We start from the raw sequence: 19,052 nt of genomic DNA, 5'->3' as shown, positions 1-19,052 counted from the left end.
TGGAGCAGTGTAAACCCAAGTAGAGTGTGCATGTTCCAAGGCACGCTCCGGCGGCGTGTGGACACAGCCCTGCCATCAGCTCCTTCCTCCTGCCAGCAGCTTCCTAGAAACCAGTGGGCAGATTCAGGAGGCAAAATAGCAGCTGATGCTTGTTGAGGACTGAGGACAAGGGCTGGTGGTGGACAGAGGAGCAAGGACAGAGGATGGAGCGAGTCAAACGCTTTCAGGCTGCTCCAGAAATAAGGTGCTGACACCAAAAAATGACCAGTGGATAGAACTGTGATCCTTACATTATTCTCTTTAGGAGGTTTCCCAGCTGTCTGGGCAGGTTAGCTGAGGTTAATGCAATGCTAGTCTTGTGACTGGGATGTTATTTTACAGGGCCTTGGAGATGGAGATGGGCAGGGATGGCAGTATCCCCTTCTGGGTCTTCCCCTCCAGTGCCCATATTTGCCATGGGGTGGGTGGGTGCCTGTTGGTGGGTGCCCAGGGAGCACCCTGCAGCACCACCACATGCTGCCAGATTTCCCTGGAAGCTCCATTTGGACACTGAGTCACTGGCAATATCACCACAGACCTTGGAGATCTCAGCTGTCACTGCTCTTGTAACCAGGGTTGATAGGAAAATATGAAGATAAATAACTCCTTCATATTATTATTTTCAGGGAGGCAGGCTTTCTTTTTATTACTCTTTTTATTGTTGGATGCTATAAATATTCCAGGATTATTATCCCAAGGTAGATTTCATCTCATTTACTTTGAAACGCTTTTGAGGAGCACATTATTTTATAAGCTGCCAAATGAGTATGACCATTTATAATGATTTTTTTTTTCTTCTTTTCTTTAATACTTCATTTTTGGATGGAGGACCTGAAACAGAAATATGCTAATTTAAGACATCTGTTGTTTTTCAAGCTATAGGCCCCTATCGGTATTAACACAGGTTTTTTATCAAATTGGGTTTATGGTAGACAGGGAGATTCTAAATTTTTATCATTATATCAAAAAACTGTATTTAACTGATTTCCCACTCTCATGAGTACTGAAAAGTACCCAGTGATGTTAGGAGTAGTCAGAAATGAAAACCCACACCAGACATCTTAGGAATGGTTTCCATTACACAAGGTCTTTAATGTGAATTGAAATGCTTTCAATGTTTCAAGAAGACTTTTGTCTTCAAGAGAAAGGAACTGTCCGTGTGCCACCACTTGGACAAAACCTGACATGATTGATTGCAATCTGTAATCGGTTCATTAACAGTAATAAGTTTCCATTAATTCCACTATCTCTGCACTTAAATATAAAATGAGTTTGAATTTCCTAAGAGCTGGGGCTGCAGTGGATCTGTGCAGGACCAGGCTGCTGGTGACACACCTGGTGCCATGTTTGCTGTGGCCCACGTTCATTAATTTGCAGCCCAGACTCTGAAGCTCAATATGACAAATATCCAAAGCATTTTTCTCATTAGAGATTCTGAAGTGCCACGAGTAGGAAAGGTAACACACAGGGAGAGGTTACACATGTATTTGTGTTCTGATTCACCTCTGGAGCCTCCCTGCTCAGGTGGGTTCCTTGGGGAAGGGTGAGAGTCCTTTCTCCAAGCCACCCTTAGCAGACATTGTTTCCCAATGGCCACAAATCATATGGAAAAGGAGCTGAACTTGAGCTCTGGGTACCCAGGGAAAAAAAAAAAAAAAAAAAAAAAAAAAAGAAAACAGTATTAGGCAGACAATTTCACTGACTGCTGGATACAGACTTTTTAGCTAAAACCCAAAAAGGCAAATCATTTACCAGTGGTTTTGCATATTGTGAAGGGTTAACAAAACTTTCATTATCACAGTCTATTAAGCCAGGACCAGGAAACAATTTCTAATCAACACTCAGATCTGGGCAGGGATTGTGCAGTCTTTTGTAGGAGGCCTCAGATCTGTGTTCTCTATTCTCACATGCTCACTTCCAGCTGTTGTCATTGAAATCCCACATAATCTCCCCGGGTCAAAGGGCAGTCATCCATGACTGCCGCTGTTAGGAGGTTATGCTGATTTCTGTTGTCAAATATTGGCCCTTTTCTCTTTCAATCACTCCCATTCTACTTTTTTTAACAAGAAAGATCCAGCCTAGAATTGTATTACATGACTTTAAAGTCTTAAAAGTGTTCCTCTATTGTACTGACACGACATGCCCTGGACGGTCTAATCCATCCTGCCATGGGCCACAGAGAAAGTTCTGGTGCTTCTTAAAACCTCAGCCAAAGGCAGGTAGCAAGTCAGGGAAAATAACAGCATCTGTGACATGTGGTCCCACTGTTATTTTCATAAGAAAATGTGCAATTTGTCCAAGGTGAGCTATTGCTGTGGTATTAAAATTGTATTGGAAATAACAAGCCGAAATAGGAGTGGGAGCATTTGTCAGGGAATGAGAGAGGTTTCTGCATCACTTTTAATGTCTAATGTCTTGCTAAACTCTTCCATGAAATGTCCACGAATTAAAAATGTGGTCTGATTTAGCATTAAAGGTTTATCATTTACAAATTTGAGGAATGCATTTTGTGCAAAGCAATTAAAATAAGGCCACTGTGGCAGCTCTGGTGATCAGTATTTGAGGGCTGCTGGTAAATGCAGATTTCATTGTTCCTACATGCAGTACCCCAGCCTGGTGTTGTCTGCCATCAGAATGGCTCTGACATTCCCTTGGACAGAATATTGTGGCTGGCATACATGGTCTCTTCCATCTCCATTTTTTTTTTTTTTTAGATTCGGAGTTAGTTTTTTTATACATCTTAGCCCCATGGATCTTGCTTTGTATTTCCAGCGGGGGATAGAGCTGAGCTATTCCTCAGCAGTGGCAAGGCTGCCTCAGCTGGGTCAGCCCAGCCTTGATAAACTCACCTTCCAATTAAGCAGAGTGTAAATGTTATGAAGGTCTTGAGTGAAGCACGCATGTTCAGTCCTTCCCTGTTTTGCTGGAGAATGCAGATTAGGAGCAGCTCCCTCACCCCATCCTCCTCAGCCAGAGCAGCCATGGAACAGCTAATCTTTTGGGAGTCCTCGGGGTGAGCCAGGCTCCCTGTGATAACATCCCCTCTCTGCAGGCCTGCGTGTGCTGTGTGATACAGACATTAATTTCCTCATCCACATTATTGCTCAGCATTGTTTGTGAAACATGGGATTATCTAGATAGAGGATAAAACCAAAAGGAATCAAGTTGCACTTCGAGCAGAGAGGGCTTTTCTTTTAATCAGGCATTTGGTGAAGATAATAGGCTTGAGACCCTAATTGATTATTACTATTTTAAGGTTTTAAGATGGCTATGTATAGTGAGATGCTGAACATGAAAAAAGCTTTAGAAATGGGTTCAGCGCTAGTTTGGGGGAACTTGTGTAATTTCAAAACACTGAAAAAAAAATCAAAGTCTTCCAAAAAGCTGTTCTCTGAAGCTTAATACATTGTCACTCAGATTGTAGTGGAAGAAAAATAACTGAATTAGGGATTCTTCGTCTTCAAAGTAGTAACTCTCTCCCAGCTTTATTTAAGCTTGGCTTTCAGGAAACCAGCTGTATCTCTGTTTAGAAAATACCTTGTATATTTACGGTGAAATCTAACTGTTTTATAGCAAAAATAATGCTGTTGGATTATGCAAGGAAGCCTGCTAATTAAATAACAATAATACCTTGAGCACCTTGAAAACATCTTCAGATATTCAATTAAGGAACAATAACCCGATGAACTTTAACCTATAGACTATATTCAGTCTTTCTACATAAAAGTAATTGCATCAGTCATGATTTTCTCAAGCTACAACACAAGCTCTTGATTGGTAGCTCAACGTCTGAGACTTCTTTTTACTGCATTAATTGGGAAAGCAGACAATACTCTCCCTGTAAACTCCATTTTAGGACGAAGGTTAGTTGCCTTTGTACACGTTTACTCATTGAAATAGGAATGTTTGCTTAATAATTCAAAACAAATACCACTAGACAACAAGTCCTAATCCTGATTTCTCCTCTGCCAGTGTAAATTAGGAGAAAATGAGGTGAAACTCCATTTGATCGGTGTAGAAAGATTTGTTTAAAACTTCTTTGAGAGACATCAGAATTAAGCTCCAGCAACTGAAGCCTTTTCTTCTGGCTTCTTTCCTGGGATCTAAAAGAAGAATATGTAAATAGCATTGGGAATTTTCTCCCAAATTAAAGCAGCCATCAAGTTATGGAAAAATGTTTTCCATGTGGTACCTGGTGCAATAATGTTATGCAGTTGTCCACAATTATTTATTAGTTACTATCCTGATCTTCTTGATTCAATTCTTATTATCCTCGATATTTTCCCCCTTAGAGGAAAGATGATCATCTTTGTGGGCAAAAGTGAGATCTTAGGTGATGAGCTAAGTCCTACCTGCCCCTAGACTCGACTGAAGGAATGATTGAACTATTTATTTTAATTCCTCCTGGAGGTTGTCAGCCCACCTTTGTTTGGCAGGGCAGTGAGCACGTGCTTTAGTCAGGCATGTGATGGAAATGAAGCACAGCAGCTTTGCTGAGTCAGCCTGCCCTGGCCAGCCAAGTGCCTTAATTTTTACCAAAATTTCATTGAATGAACTCTGCAAGGTTCATTTTCAGCACCTGTTTTACTACCAAACTGTGACTGTTGCACAAAGCTGCAGACATGACCTGTCATATACAGCAGTTTCAATGTCCCATCTCTTGGACATTGAGCAAAATTATCACAGTGCAAATATTTCAGTTAAGTGCCCTATGAAAAGTAAATTTTGGGAGCTTTCAGGATGTTTAATCATCTTTTCAGTGCAGGAGCTGGTTAGTGCTAACATCTGCATATGTAATTGCTTAACTTTACCTGTTTTTCTTCTCATTCAGAATTAAGTGGATCAGCCAGATTGTTACCTTTTTTGCATTTTGACCCCTGTTAAGAATGTTAGCTTCACATCTTTTGTCAATGCTGCTGTTTCCCAGTAATTCTTCTTTTACACATCTAAGTTCTGTGTTGTATTTCCTTCATTTTCTTCTCTGACTGTTATCCCAGCTCAGCAAAAACAAGAGTCTTAGGCCTGGATTTTGCAGTCTGAGCCAGTCAGGCAAACTTTTAAAAATTCCATGGGGTTCTACTGAACTGCAAGTTCACAGACCAACCATACCTCAAAATACTCATGTTCCAGCTCTAAGCTAAGGGCATGGCTTTTGTGAGCATCAAGGTATTCTTAATGATTGGCAGGACAAGCCCCCTATTTCCTAATGTTTATAAGTAAATATCAAATTGGAGAGTTGTGAAATTCACCTTTCATTTGTGAAATGTTTATTTTTGGTATTGAAGGATGAAAATCTAACCGTGCTCGTTTCATGCTGTTTAATGATTACTATCACATGCACTCCTATAAGGAATGTTCCTGCAGGAGTAAGTGGATGTTTCAATTGTGCCCAAGATAGGAATACTGAAGTCAGCATGCCCAAGATAACTTATTCATCTTCTCTCATGTCCTGAGAGTTAGAATGTATTTAAAATGGCACTTTCATTTCTGGTTTCACCTGCGTGTGACAGGTTAAAGTAACGTGGTTTGCCTTGCCACAATATCACATTTTTAATGGATAATTACAAAATTCTTTAGGCTTTCCCTTTAAAAAAATCAGCCAAATATTAGGATATTGGCTACGATTTGGGGTGGGTTTTTTTTTTTTTTTTTTTATCCTTCCATATGTAAATTTCACCTTCACTCTCAGTGGACCTGCCTGGGAAGCGCAGGTGGGAATGGACAGCAGAGCAGAGCCAGTGTGTGGATCTCTGCAGAAAGAAACAACACGTGGCAGATGTTCGTGGCATTGCTGGATGCACTTCTGGAAGTTGCTCAGATGCTGCCATGATGAGCACAGTGTGAGAAGTTACAAGGCATAGACTGGCTTCCCTCCGAAGGGCTCTGCGGAGTAGTAAGCGTGCTGGCCCCGGGCCAGCAAGGCACTTAAGCATATGCTTAATTTTAGGCACATGAGTGGTTTCAGTGAAGACCTAAGAGAATTATTTTTAATTCACAGATCATTTAATTCAATAGGCAGGTCTGCTGCAGCATATGAAAAGTAGATCTTCATATTAAAAATACTTGGGAAATCGGCGATGAACAAACGTTGTGTATGGGCAGCAACTGTTTCTAAAAAGCAGAATGAGGTAGTCATCACCTTTACTGTGGGAAAATACAATGCAGATCAGGCAAAAGCACTGAGCAGCTATCTGGTAGCTATTTCTAAATTGAAAATAAGGAAAAATAAAAGCTGGTAAGAACATTTTTTTTCATTTGAAGTAGAGAAAAATTTATTCTCTTGCTGTAAATAAAAACCTTGTTTGCAGATTGAGGAATTTGTTTGTGTTGAATTTCAGCATCAATTTCAATATTTTATAGTGCATTTATCTACAGCTGGAGCATGACAGATTTGTGTATATTTATATGTTTGTGTACATAATACATATGTATACACACATACACAAGGATGCCCAAAGATATACATATACACAGTTTGAAAACTCATCATTATTGCTGGAGTATAAAAACATGCCTGATGCAGAAACTTGTCTGGAGTCTGTTAGCTTAGAGACTGTGTTCATCTGGCACCGTGGGCTCCTCGCAGAAACAGGGAACTTCTTCTGTGTAGGAGCAGAATTCCAGGAGATCTTGGCTGGAGGTGAACAGAACCTCCCTCCAGATCTCTTCCCAAACCTTTCCCTGACACACTGCCTGACATTCCACCCTCTCTAGAGCTGCACAGAATTCTTTTTGCATCCCATTCCCCAGGTAGAAGTGGCAGTGGGATATTCTGGGTTTGTTTAAGCAACCCCAAAAGAAAGCCAGCAGTACAAATGTGCAGCTAGCATTAGCCCTGTTGCTCTGGCCATTAGAGAAAGGTGCACAGGTATTCCCAGCATGAGCATGGGGTGCAGGAGAATATATGGGATGCAGGGAAATCGCACTGAGCCTGACAAACAATTAACGATGGAGCAGATGGTGCCCCTGCACAACATTCAATAATAAATGTGTGCGTGCGCCGGGATCGGTGACTCTAAGTAGGACAACCTAAAAAGGTATGCCACTTATCCTGTGGGCAAGCAGGACTTTACAGTTCTTTTAATAATCCCCTTATCCTGCTGTTTCTCCTGTGACCCTGATTGCCAGAGCAGGAGGTCAGCCTGGCTCCCTCTGATTGAAGTCCGGCTCTGTCCCGCCTGAGCCGCCGATCCCGGCCTGGGCTGCAGCCCGGGCTGCTCCTTTGTCACTGGGCATACCCGTGAAAATTAAATGAACGTTTGGTGGTAGGCATGTTTGCAGAGAAGAAGGAAAATACTGTTATGTAAAGTGCCATCACATTTTGATACCGAGTGTGGGGGCATTCCTTGCACAAGGATGCGTCCACCCTGGTTCCCCTGCAAAGTTATTACTTTTTTTTTATGCAGACACTTATTTTTTCTTTGAAAAACCCAGTTTTAAATGTTAGAATTTTTTTTTTTTTAGTTGAAAAGGTCTTAATTTAAAATTTTTTAACCATCTGCTCTTTTAAGATCCCCCCAGTGTAACCTCAGAAAAATGAAGAATACGTCTTTAAATCTTGTTTGGTTTGAATGAATGGGTAGATAATCCTGATCAGATGTTTCTTTAGAGAATAATGTTTAAAACGATTATGGAACTTAGCTGTCCTGTTTCCTAGGTACAGTATTTTCATTTCAGTTGTGAAGTCATTAGGGGTCATCCAAGGTAACCGTTTATTAAAATAGTCCTCTTTTGTTTCAGATTTCCTGTTGAGATGCTTTAACATGTAAAAATCTCCCTGCTGATGTGTCATGTTAGCTTTCCTAACCTCTAGATAGAAACCACAAAGCAGCCTACATAGCTGTATGACTGGTTACCCACCTACATAAACAATAATTACTGCTAAGTGGGAAATTAGATGTCACATTTTAAGTGTAAATGAAAGTAAAGTATTTGAGAATACTGTCATTAAATGCTTAAAGCTAATCGCAGTTCTCTCACTCTGTTTGTTTTGTAGGACATTTGGGCTTCCAGGACAGTTTTGTCACATCAGGTGTTTTCAGTGTGACTGAGCTAGTAAGAGTCTCACAAAGTAAGTATCATTTTGTGGCTCGTTTATGTGGTTTCTGCAATCCAAGTTGTCTGTTTGTTTTTTTTTTTCTTTGATTCTTATTGTTGCCTTTCTCAATTCAGAAACAGCATCTTGAAAATTAGGACTGTCTTCTCCCCTCTTCTTGCCAGTGGACAGCATTTATGTGCCACTTCTTTAAATGAGTGAAAATAAACCAGCAGAATTTTAAAGTGAGCTCATAAATAATTCGATTCTGCAAACTTGCATGTATAAGTTGATAAGCTCGTCTGGTACCCAGCTGAAAATGGGCAGAGTACAGACAAATGCATACAGAAATCAGCTTCCATGGATCCCTTGGGGGATCCAAGGGCTGTACTGGAACCAGACCTCTAGAAATTACCTGATCACATAAGCCTGGAAATTTTCTGATGCTGTTTTTCCACATTGTGTTCATCCATGCCCTGTGTACATATCTGTGTGTGTGATTCTTGGGGCTGTTCCAGTGCAGGGCCAGGACCTGGACTTTGATGATCTCTGTGGGTTCCTTCCAGCTCAGGTATTCTCTGAATTTGGGGTTTGCACACCTGCAAGTCCCTGAAGTCATTAACAATGCCAACAACTGTGCCAACTTCAGCCCTGATATTCTCACACATCCTGACTTCCCCAGGCCCACGTTTTCCATTAGCTGTATGGAATTCTGTCTACTGGCAGGGTTTGGGTTTTGACCTTTAAAGAATGCTAATGCCCCCAGTGTGAGTGACACACTGCAGCATGATCATTACAGGCTTGTCAATACTCACCAACAGCACTGAATTAAGAGCACCTGTCACCACCCTGTTCCATTGATCAAAGGTGCATTGATTGTATTTTGCAATGTCATAATCCAGATAGTCCAAGGGAAGAGTATGGACAGGGTCTTGCAGAGACACTGCTGCTAAGCCAGACCTGCAGGAACAAGTCCTTTAAGGATCTAAAAAATTCTTCTGTGAGGATGGGGAGGCCCTGGCACAGAGAAGCTGTAGCTGCCCCATCCCTGGAAGTGTCCAAGGCCAGGCTGGAGCAACCTGGAAGTGTTGTGGAAGATGTCCCTGCCTATGACAGGGTAGAACTGGGTGATCCTCTAGGGCTCCTTCCAACCCAAACCATCTTTTCTCCAGCTAGTGTGGAGCTGTGGGATAATATCACATCATCAATCACCACTGCTCCAGGTGAAACCCTCAGCTCTGTGCCCCTTTAAAACCTCAGTGTGCAACCAATCTCTTTAAATGATAAAAACTGTTCTCCTTCTAGATAGCAGAAATATTTATCTGTGTGCTGGCTCTGAGCATGTCATTTTAGTCATTCTGGGGCTAGAATCTAACTGGCACAAACCTAGTAGAAAATCTGTGGTTGTGAGTCAGAACACAGAGTTTCTCAGAGGATTTTCCTGGTGTTTTTTCCTCTTTTGGGAAGACACTAGCTAGTAAATTGGCTTTATATTCAAAAAAAGGATAGCACAAGGAAAGCATGGCCAGTGGGAGATACGTGAGAGCTGTATGCCCTGGAGAGAAGCAGAGAGAAAGATGTTGAAGAAAACATTTCTCCTGAGCTTCCTTCCCTGACAACTGGTGGGAATTTCAAGAGAAGGGCAAAGTTAAGAGGACTCATAAGTCAAGAGGAGCTGCTGAGTGCCCAGCACACCAGCTCACTTGCTGAAGTGCTTGGGCAGAGCTTTTGGCATCCAGCTGGGCTGTGCAGGGAGCAGAGCCTGGCTGGTACCTGCAGCCAGGGTGGACAAGCCCAGGCTGTCACCAGGGTCTGAGATTTCATTTCAGTGTGACAGCTTTTCAGTGTGAGGCTTTTGAAGCCCAAAGGGTTCACCCTCCCCCTCTGCAAGGCATCCCAGTTCCCCACAGCCTTATCTTGGCTGGAGGAGCCCTGCACAGCAGAGCTGCCTCTGCACTCTGTCAGCCCTGCTCCATGTGTGCACTTTTCCTAGGAAAGTGCCCCACTCCTGGCTGGAGCCTTCCCAGCCTCCCCCAGAGCTTGGCACTCACCTCCTCAGCATCGTGTTTCAAGCTTATTAATTTTCCCTGATATTTTATTGTAACTCAACTGAAACACTGGGTATCAGAAATCCTAGCACTCAGCATGTTTTGCAAATTATGAGCTGTGTCTGAGATGTTCCCTCTGCTTGCAGTTGACGTGCACCACCTTCAAGAATGGGGCACCTGCATGCAGGAAGAGCATGGACTTTATTAGAACTGAGAAAGAAGGTGTTGGTGGGAAAAATACAAAGATTCAGCTTTTATCTGTTCCAGACACGGGGGTTTGCACTGTTTTTCATGGGCTCTTTAATAATCCTGGGAGGTCAAGACCTCAGTTTTATATCCTGTCTACAAGCCAGCACCTCCACCAAAAATAGTGTCCCCAAAGCATATCGGGATATCACTTCAGAACTGACTCAGAGGGAAGGGTGCCAGCAACTGATTTAGCTACACTGCTTTTGATAGCACCCTGGATTTTCCTTGGAGATGCCCCAGACATGTACTGACCAGCCTTAACCTTGTTTACTTTATGAGGTCTGAGAAGCCCACAGCCTGACATGCCCTGGCTACCCAGCAGGATATGTTTAGTGTCAAGTCTAGCAGCACATTCCCAGAAAACTCAGTATTAATTCACATGCTTATATTCAAAGAATTATTTAACATAACAGAGCAACAAGGTAATTGCTGCATATTTGGCTAAATTGGTAGGCAAGGTCTTTTAAAGTTAATATAACCCTCTCTGGGTTGTCTGCACGTTCCTGTGTTCCTGTTTGAGACCAGTCCTCTTTCCAAAAAGGTCAACTTTGTGTATGCCCACTGCTCTTTTTCTTGCTGTGCTTGCTTTTGGTAATATAATGATAGAAATAAGTGATTTCCCCCAATTTTAGCTGCCCTGCAGCAGCTGTTATCTAAAATTAATCTTCCAAAATATTATGGGTAGCAATTAAGTGCCAGGTTTATTTAGTAAAGTTCCCAGAGGTCCACATGACAAGGAGTCTCAAGTAAGAGGCAGTTGTCTCCGTCATGCAAATTTGGGGAATGAATTAATCAAGTGAAAGGTCAGCTGTTTCAGTTATCTATCTTGCCTATCAGTGCTGATCATCACACTTTCTGTGAGCTATTGAACAAGTCTAGACCGTGTTGGTAACAGAAACTTGCTTCCTTCAGTCCTAGAGATGCAGATTTTCTTTCGAAATGCTGCCCAGCTGCTGAGCCTTGCAGAGCCTAGTAAAACAGAGAAAAGAGATCATAGATGTGCATCTGAAAAACAAAGACTCCTCTCCATCCGTCTGATGTGGGTGTTGCAGCTCATGCTGTCAGTTCTCCTCCATTATTAGCAGGCAGAGGGTGTGAGCTCCTCTCTGAGTGTTGTCTGTCACCCCAGATACTGGGGAGACCCTTCCAGATAACAGAGGCTTCATTCTTCCCTCTCTGGAGAGGTCTGTGCTGACAACAAAAGGCTCAGAGGCAGAAGTGTTGGGGATGGACGGGTTTGGGAACTGACAGCCAGCTGTTGGCCAAGTGAAACCTCCTCCTTTTCTCCCCTTGTTGGGAAAATATTCCTCTGGCTGTGGGCAGCTGTCTCAGGGCACTGGAGGAGACTCTCTGCAGAAGGTGCCAAGTGTCCCCTTCCCTTGGCAAGGGCTGGGAGGTCATGGCAGGCTGGAGCAAGGGGAAAGGCGCAGGGAATGCATTCCCCCATTGGCTTTGAGTCTGCACCGTGTGCTTTGAGCAGGGAGAGCTGCTGGGAAGATCTCCTCCCTTGGAGGTCACTCAAGCAGCCAGATAAACTGCACTGCCCAGGATGTGAAGAAAGATTTAGGATTTATGAACGTTTGGCTAGAGCCAAATCAAACATATTTGTTTGGTGGTGTGTTATTTGTCAAAATGACATCATTCCTCGTGCTGATAAACAAGGGAATTCTGGCTGCACCCTGGCCTGAAAATGCCACACGTTGGGCTCAACGTGTGCTGTGTGCAGCAAGGAGCAGAGGGGGGACTTGTAATCCTTCTGATGAGCCTGTGGCACCACAAGCACACCAACTTGCTCACTGCTCCTGTGCACACACAGGAATGGTCCAGCTGGTTATCCCTGCAACACTCAGACTAGCTCCACGGGTGTGGGCAGGGCGTTTTGGGAAGCTCAGGATGCTGCCTCACTGATGCAGCAGGTGCCAGGCTTGGGGATGGAGCTTTGGGGATGCAGACAGGGGCTGAAGTGTCCTTGCCATGAGGACAAGGCTGGGATGGAGAGGCACTGCCAGCACTCCAGGCATGGAGGAAATGCAGCCTCCTTGTGCCTCTCGTCCAGCTTTTCCCACAGGGAAAGTGAATCCCAGCACGTCCTGGGTGCCCTGGCTCTTGTGCAGGGGCTGGGCTGGGCAGAGGATGCCTGGGCAGTGGATTTTGGTAGCCTTTTGGTGGCCCAGGAGAGGATGAGAGGCTGCTGAGCTCCTCACAGAGCACGTGTGTGCAGCCAGGGTGTGATAAACCTGTTCCCTCTGAGCTGCAGCCTGTGTGTTTTCTGCTATACTAAGCACTACAGCAGTGAAGGCAGTTAAAGTCAGCAGCATGAAAATGAACATTTAAAAAGATACTCTATATTCCTTAGCAAAGCACTGCTATCCAAAACTCTCTGTGTGGGCCTGGGTATGAGAGGGAGGGAAAAAAAAAAAAGATTATAATAAAAAATAGACTGCAGGCATAGAGTGAACAGTCGCCGTGACCTTGCCTTTTGTATGCCATTACACAATTCAATGGCAGTCCACTCAAACCTTGCTCTCGATCAATATCCTATTAAAGCAGCACAAAAAGTCTCTATAAACTTAGTGGTTAGCTATGTTTATAAATGGAACTCAGCATAATTAGATGGTCAATAGCAGGCTGTACTTGTAATTTTAAAATGAACATCACACATTTCATATCTGTTGTATTCGGCGAAAGCTCTTTGAATCTAATGATACAGTGTGGAGCAAACAAAGGCCTTGCAAAAAAAAAAAAAAAAACACCCAGCTCCCCTTTCCTCCCAGCAGCAGCAGCACAGTGTGTTTCCCTTTGTTTATGGAGTCACAACACAGGAAAAAGTTTATTAGTCAAATGTCATGTTTCTCCCATTTAACCTTAAGCACATTATCACTTCACTGCAGTGTTACACATGTAATGATCTTAGTCACATCCCAGCCCCTCTGAAAAAATAAATACATACAAATGGGGGAAAAAAGAGAAAGGCTAAATATTAACATGGGTTAAAGAAAGTGCCATATTCCAAGGGAGACAAATGCCAGCCTAGCTGGTTTTACTTAGTGGGTTTCCTGTTGTGTAATTCAGTAATTTTTTTCAAAATAAATATTGCAATTGGGTTAAGTCAGAGGGCTTTTTCTTAATTTCTCCATTATTTTTCTTGACATTTTGGTTGAGGAGCTGAGCTGGAGGAAGCAGGCTGGGAGCAGGGTGATGCTGCCCTGCATCCCAGCAGTAGAAAAGTGTCAGGCAGAGGCACCAACCTTCCTCCTCCTCTTCCTCTGTGTGGGCAAACCAGCTCCTCCTGCCCCTCCAAGTGTGTCCCAGCTGCACATGGAATTTTTGTGATGCCAGCAGCTGAAATGGGAGCTGCAGGCTGGGTTTGGGGCAAGAGGGATCCTTCCCTCTCAGCTCCTTCCAGCTCATAGCCCTGGGTCAGGTGGCATCTCAGTGAGATTCCTGCTTTGACTCACAGCTGCAGCTTCTGACATCCTTTCCCACTTGAGGGATGTTCCTGAGCTGTCAGGAGGTCACTTTGTTCTTACAGGGGTAATGGTGTGTTCTAGGTGTCACTGCCTGGAGTTTGTGAGGCTGCAGCTCCCACCACACTGCTCCATGTGGGGCTGGAGCATGTTCCAGGAACAGGGTAGGGAGGTTGTGTGGTGGATTGTCATGTGCTGCAATGGACAGGTTTGGTTTAGACTAAGGTTTTTGTTTTGTTTGTTTGTTTAGACAGAGCTTTTTTTTAGTTTAGACAGAGTTTTTTAGTTCAGAGGAGAGTTTTGCCTCAGTTTGCACCACTTTGATGCCTTTGCATGCTCTGCAGAGATGCTGTCTTTGCAGCAGGAGTCATAGAATGACAGAATGGTTTAGGTTGGGGTTGGAAGGGACCTTAAAGCTCATCTCATTTCAGCAGGGACACCTTCCACTATCCCATTTTGCTCCAACCTGTCCTTGGACACTTCCAGGGATGGGGCAGCCACAGCTCCAGCACGTTGTGATTTACAGCAGTAAATGCAATAACTGCAAGCAAAGGTACAGATAGGCTTTGGTGAAAGACAAGCACTGTGAGAAAGGCAGGAAAAGGGATTTTGGAACAGCTCAGCCCTGTGCAACCTTTGCCACAGCAATTCTGGGGCCAGAGACCTTGAGCTGGTGGTGGCAGGGTGGTGGCTCCTGTGCAGGGACTGCCACAGGGTTCAGACACTGTCCCCCAGAGCCCAGCCACGCACTTTAACCTCTGCTGGTGTCTATTAAAGGTGAGTTCTGTTCTTTAACCCTCTGGTTTAACTGGCATGGTGACCAGCACAGCATCCTTAGTGTTTGCTACCCAGGCAGCAGCCCCTGTGGGATCAGCCCTTTCTGCTTACACAGCATCAGCAATACTTTGCTCCTACCCTACCCCTGCTCTGGACACAAATTCGTTTTTTCTATAGAGCCAACTCAAGAAATATCCAGGATTTGGGGAAAGGGCAATAAACACGGCAGGGGGAAAGAAAAAAAGAAAGAAAGGAAGCGTTACCCACATACCAGTTTTTCTTCCTTATCTCTTAGGAATAAAACTGTTTCATAAATCTGGGAATGTCCAGGAAATTCATTGTGCCTTAGAAAGAAACAGAGCTTTAATTTAGTGCTTGCCTTTTTATGTTCCTGTTTGGAAAACTGTGTGCTTAACCTGTAAGCTGGGCTTTGGGAGGCACAGAGTGCAGAGGAACTGCTCAGGAAAGGGTTTGCAGAGCACAAATCTGTTTGGCAAGGAAGTTGCTGAAAACTGTGGAGTAGATGCTGCAGAGAGTACCTTTATGATTGATTTCCATTCAAGTCAGACTGACTGCAGTGTGGTCATTTTTCTAACCCATAACTGCACACACTGCAGCAGTCTGCTATCTGCAGGGTGTCTGAATTATAGCAGTCCATGTCCCTGTTACCTTTTACACAAATTACTTACACCAGTTTCTTTTTCCATGCAAATTCATCAGTTTTACAGCCTGTTGTAGCTGCTGTCAGGAAACCGTTGCAGAAAGCACAAATTGATAAAACGAGTTAATTTTACTGTGCTTAATTTTTCTTTCCCTCTGTTAACACACCCTCTCATATACCCAGTGTGCAGGAAGCATATGATAGTTAAGGGAAGATAACAAAGGATTTGAGTGTTCTTGTCATAAATTACTTCCCAACTTAATTCCTTTTAATGATCATTCCAGATTTTCTCAAGTTTTAATGGCGTTGTGCATTTTCCGTCCCCGGCTTTTAGAAGTCCGTGGATATCCAGGCTGTTCCCTTTCTGTCTCAATGACGTTCTTAAAAGATCCTTGCCAAACAACAACTAATTGTCTTGTGGGGATGATGAGGCAGCTGCAAAGCTACATTATTCCTCTGTCAAATCTGACATTGTGAGCTCCTTAAGACTTGGGGTGAAATACTGGCCCCGTTACAGTCAGTGGCAGCACTCCCAGCCCAGACATGTTAGCTGGGTGATAGGAGCTATCCTGTCTTCATTTCCTCACTCCTTCCCAGTTGGACTGAAAGATTTTTTCATGTTTGAAAATGGGCCAGGTTCTCAGACCAAAGATTAAACTTGGCTCAGCATCCCTGTGTGGCACTGAGACTGCTTTGCCTTTGTGGCTGTGAATCAGGGCTCTCAGACAATACAGCCCAGGCCAAGCTGGTGCATTTCATTGTGCAGGACATCCTTTTTCAGATGGCTCTGAAATGTGAGAGAAAATCATGATCTGTAATTGTCAGCCCCTGAAGTTGTATTGTCCTGTAAATAGCACTGGAACAGCCACAGTGGACATGGTACCATTTGCTGTATTAGTGGCATTTCAGCACGAAATCCATTCTCTGCTGACTTCAACGTTAAGCTGCTCTGCTCCTTGTCTGCTCCCAGAAGAATACAGCACATGGAGTTCATGTGCCTGCAGATTTCAGGGTGTGTAAGAATCAGTGATGTTTAATGTGAAACCAAAGATCCAGGACAGGGAAATTGCAGGGATTCATATCCCTTGAAATAAAAATTTCAGTACTGGATAAGGTGATGAGTTGAAGAGTGGAAGCTCACTGCTGGATAAAACTTTTGGGGAGTCATAAGTCTCTAGCTCTGATTTAGCTGGAGGAGAGGCCAGAGGAAAGCTCAGATGCTCTTAGGCAGAAAAGAACTCAAGTTTCTCATCTGCTTTTTTAACCTCTCTGCTTGTGGCTGTACATCACATGTACCCCAGAGGTTCTGAGGTGTGTATTTCCCTGCCTGTGCTGCTTATAGATCCTGCCAAGCACTCTACAGGGAAGATGCAGCCTATCTGTAGCCATGCCAATAGAGACAACGTGGTCCTAAAAGCAACAAGTTTCATTAAGTGTTAGAATTACATTAATAGAAAAGCAGCACTTAGAGGAAGTCATAATTGTTTAATTTTAAATAATAATAATAATAATATCTTTGGAGGAATGTAAGAGAGATTCTACATCATGGAACATTGTATTCTTGATAAAATTTCCATCTTCTTGATTGCAATGCCAGGTACCATTAGCATTTCGTAATTTCCACATCCCACCTGTTCCCATTGTGAAACTAAACACACTCATGAGGAAGAAGAAAGTGATTTTGAAGTGCAATTCATGCCATATTCACATGACTTACTGACTGCAATCTCTTTTGTTTCCCCAGCACCGATAGCTGCAGGAACAGGCCCTAATTTCTCCCTCTCAGATTTGGAAAGTTCTTCATACTACAGCATGAGCCCAGGAGCAATGAGGAGGTCGTTACCTAGCACATCCTCTACCAGGTAATTTAATCTCTGCCTACTACCAGGTTCCTTGGAAACCCAGGCCAGCATCATTACTCATCTGGGAAAGTAACCATTAAATTCTCTGACAAGCTGTTTGGGGGCCTCACAATGTGGAGTTGTTTTAGATTCACAGAGCTGAATGTTCAGCTCTAAAGTTCTTTTTGTGTGTACAAGTCCCTAAGAAAAACTGCTGCATGGACTTGTGTAGCTCCTGGTTGTATCTAGATGTATCAGGAGAAGTTCCACTGGAATTATTGAGTTCCAGCTTGTGGCAGAAGACAACTTGGAGCATAATAAGATGCAAGGAAAGTATTAAGATAAACTTACATGTATTCTTTATTAGGTGTTACCTGTGAGACTAAGACTGTTTTAGGATCTTGGTCTATAAAGCATTTAGTTTTCATAAAGCTTTTAGAAGTTTGTGACTCAGCCTTTGGAAAACTGAAATGCTAATGCAGATGACTGCTCCATCTGATTTTTGTTTTGGCTTAGATGCCAACTATCAAACAAGGATATTTTTTATTCTTTACCTTTCATTTTAATCATCCATGAGATTAGATTTATAAACAAGCTCAGTCACTCGAGTAGTCTTGAACACTATTAAGGAACCAGATTGATCTTTTTTCCCCCACAGCCAAAATAGATCACTTATTTCAAAGACATGACAAGAAAGTCTAACTCCAGCCCTACGCTCTTTTACATTTTTATCTCAGCCTGCAGTGCCACCAGCTTTGCAGTGAGCAAGTGCACGTGTGAAAAATCTCTATAGTTTGAATATAGCTGTTGCTTTTATTTTAAAAATAATAATCTTTAACGAGAGGCTCAGCAGTAACTTCTTACAGTTTGCAGTGATTGGAAGAACATTCTGTCTTGCACGTTATGAAGCTCAGTGACTACAATTCCCATTACACATCAATTAAAAACTTTGTGCTGTTTCTTTCTTGCCTGTAAACTGTGTAGCCTACAGCACTCATCATTAGCACCATTCTCAGGTAGAATTCAGAAGCAAAAGTGAGGTTATTAATGTTACTTAAGAGCTCAGTTGTTGCTCTTCTATTCTTCTGCAAATAGCTACCACTGATAAGGAGCTAATTATAAACAGCATGGGTAGTTAATAACTTGGTAATATGTTTGTTTTCCTCTCATTAGGCTGTTCCCAGTCAGAAAAAAAAAAAATTCTTTAAATACACAGACTCAGCAGAATTATCAGGCGGTAATTATATTGTATGCACACAATTTCCCCTATTGACACATAACAATTCTCTAAATTAAGGCATGGCCAAACCTGCATTCCACACATGCCATAAGACTTATTCTTCCTGTTTCTCACCAACTGGTTTTGCACACCCGCCAGCTCCTACCTGTGCAGAGCTTCGGGTGGGGAGGCTGCAGGCTCTAAACCAATAGTGCAAGGTTTTATGTCTGTTAAATGTGTTCCCCCTACACAGAGGAGCCTGTTCTTGAATGCCTTAAGTCTTAATAGAATACAGATTTGGGGGGAAAAAAAAACAAAAGTGAGCTGGCCCAGCCTTGGAAAAGTACTTAGAAGAGAAATTCTCAGTAAGGTCCCCACGCAGTCTGTACAACTCATTATGGAAAGCAGAGCCAAGCTGAGTGTCTTTGGCTCTGGGATCCTCTCCCTGCAGAGCTGCTGGAGCCAGTGGTCACCAGAGACCACTCAAAGGGCTCTTCTGTGTCCTGAGCCTCTGGTGAGGGAGGTGTGATGCATCACAGGGGGATTCTTTAATGCTGACACTGGCCAGAGATACCCATTGGGGGCTTTCTATGCTTGCTGGCACAGCTGCAGAGCCAAATGTTCTTATTGCAAGATAACGTGAACATTTGAACCAAGAATGGATTCTTCCATCATGCACTTGCCTATGTTTCTTCTTATGGGACTGAAGTCTGAGC

General features: G+C 43.2%; 1 protein-coding gene across 9 annotated transcripts in view; it reads left to right on the top strand.

Moving 5' to 3' along the window:
* The window catches only part of NFIA (nuclear factor I A), a 198,512-nt gene that overhangs the window by 100,696 nt on the left and 78,764 nt on the right, over nucleotides 1–19,052 (top strand). For all 9 annotated transcript variants that reach the window (XM_056498187.1, XM_056498193.1, XM_056498189.1 and 6 more), the window contains exons 3-4: nucleotides 8,036–8,110; nucleotides 17,021–17,138. In XM_056498187.1, the coding sequence (XP_056354162.1) occupies nucleotides 8,036–8,110; nucleotides 17,021–17,138 (193 nt within the window). The remainder of the gene's footprint in view (nucleotides 1–8,035; nucleotides 8,111–17,020; nucleotides 17,139–19,052) is intronic.

The sequence above is a fragment of the Oenanthe melanoleuca genome, chromosome 8, assembly GCF_029582105.1.
Source record: "Oenanthe melanoleuca isolate GR-GAL-2019-014 chromosome 8, OMel1.0, whole genome shotgun sequence".
Lineage (NCBI taxonomy): Eukaryota > Metazoa > Chordata > Aves > Passeriformes > Muscicapidae > Oenanthe > Oenanthe melanoleuca.
This window is presented reverse-complemented; position numbering and strand designations above follow the sequence as displayed.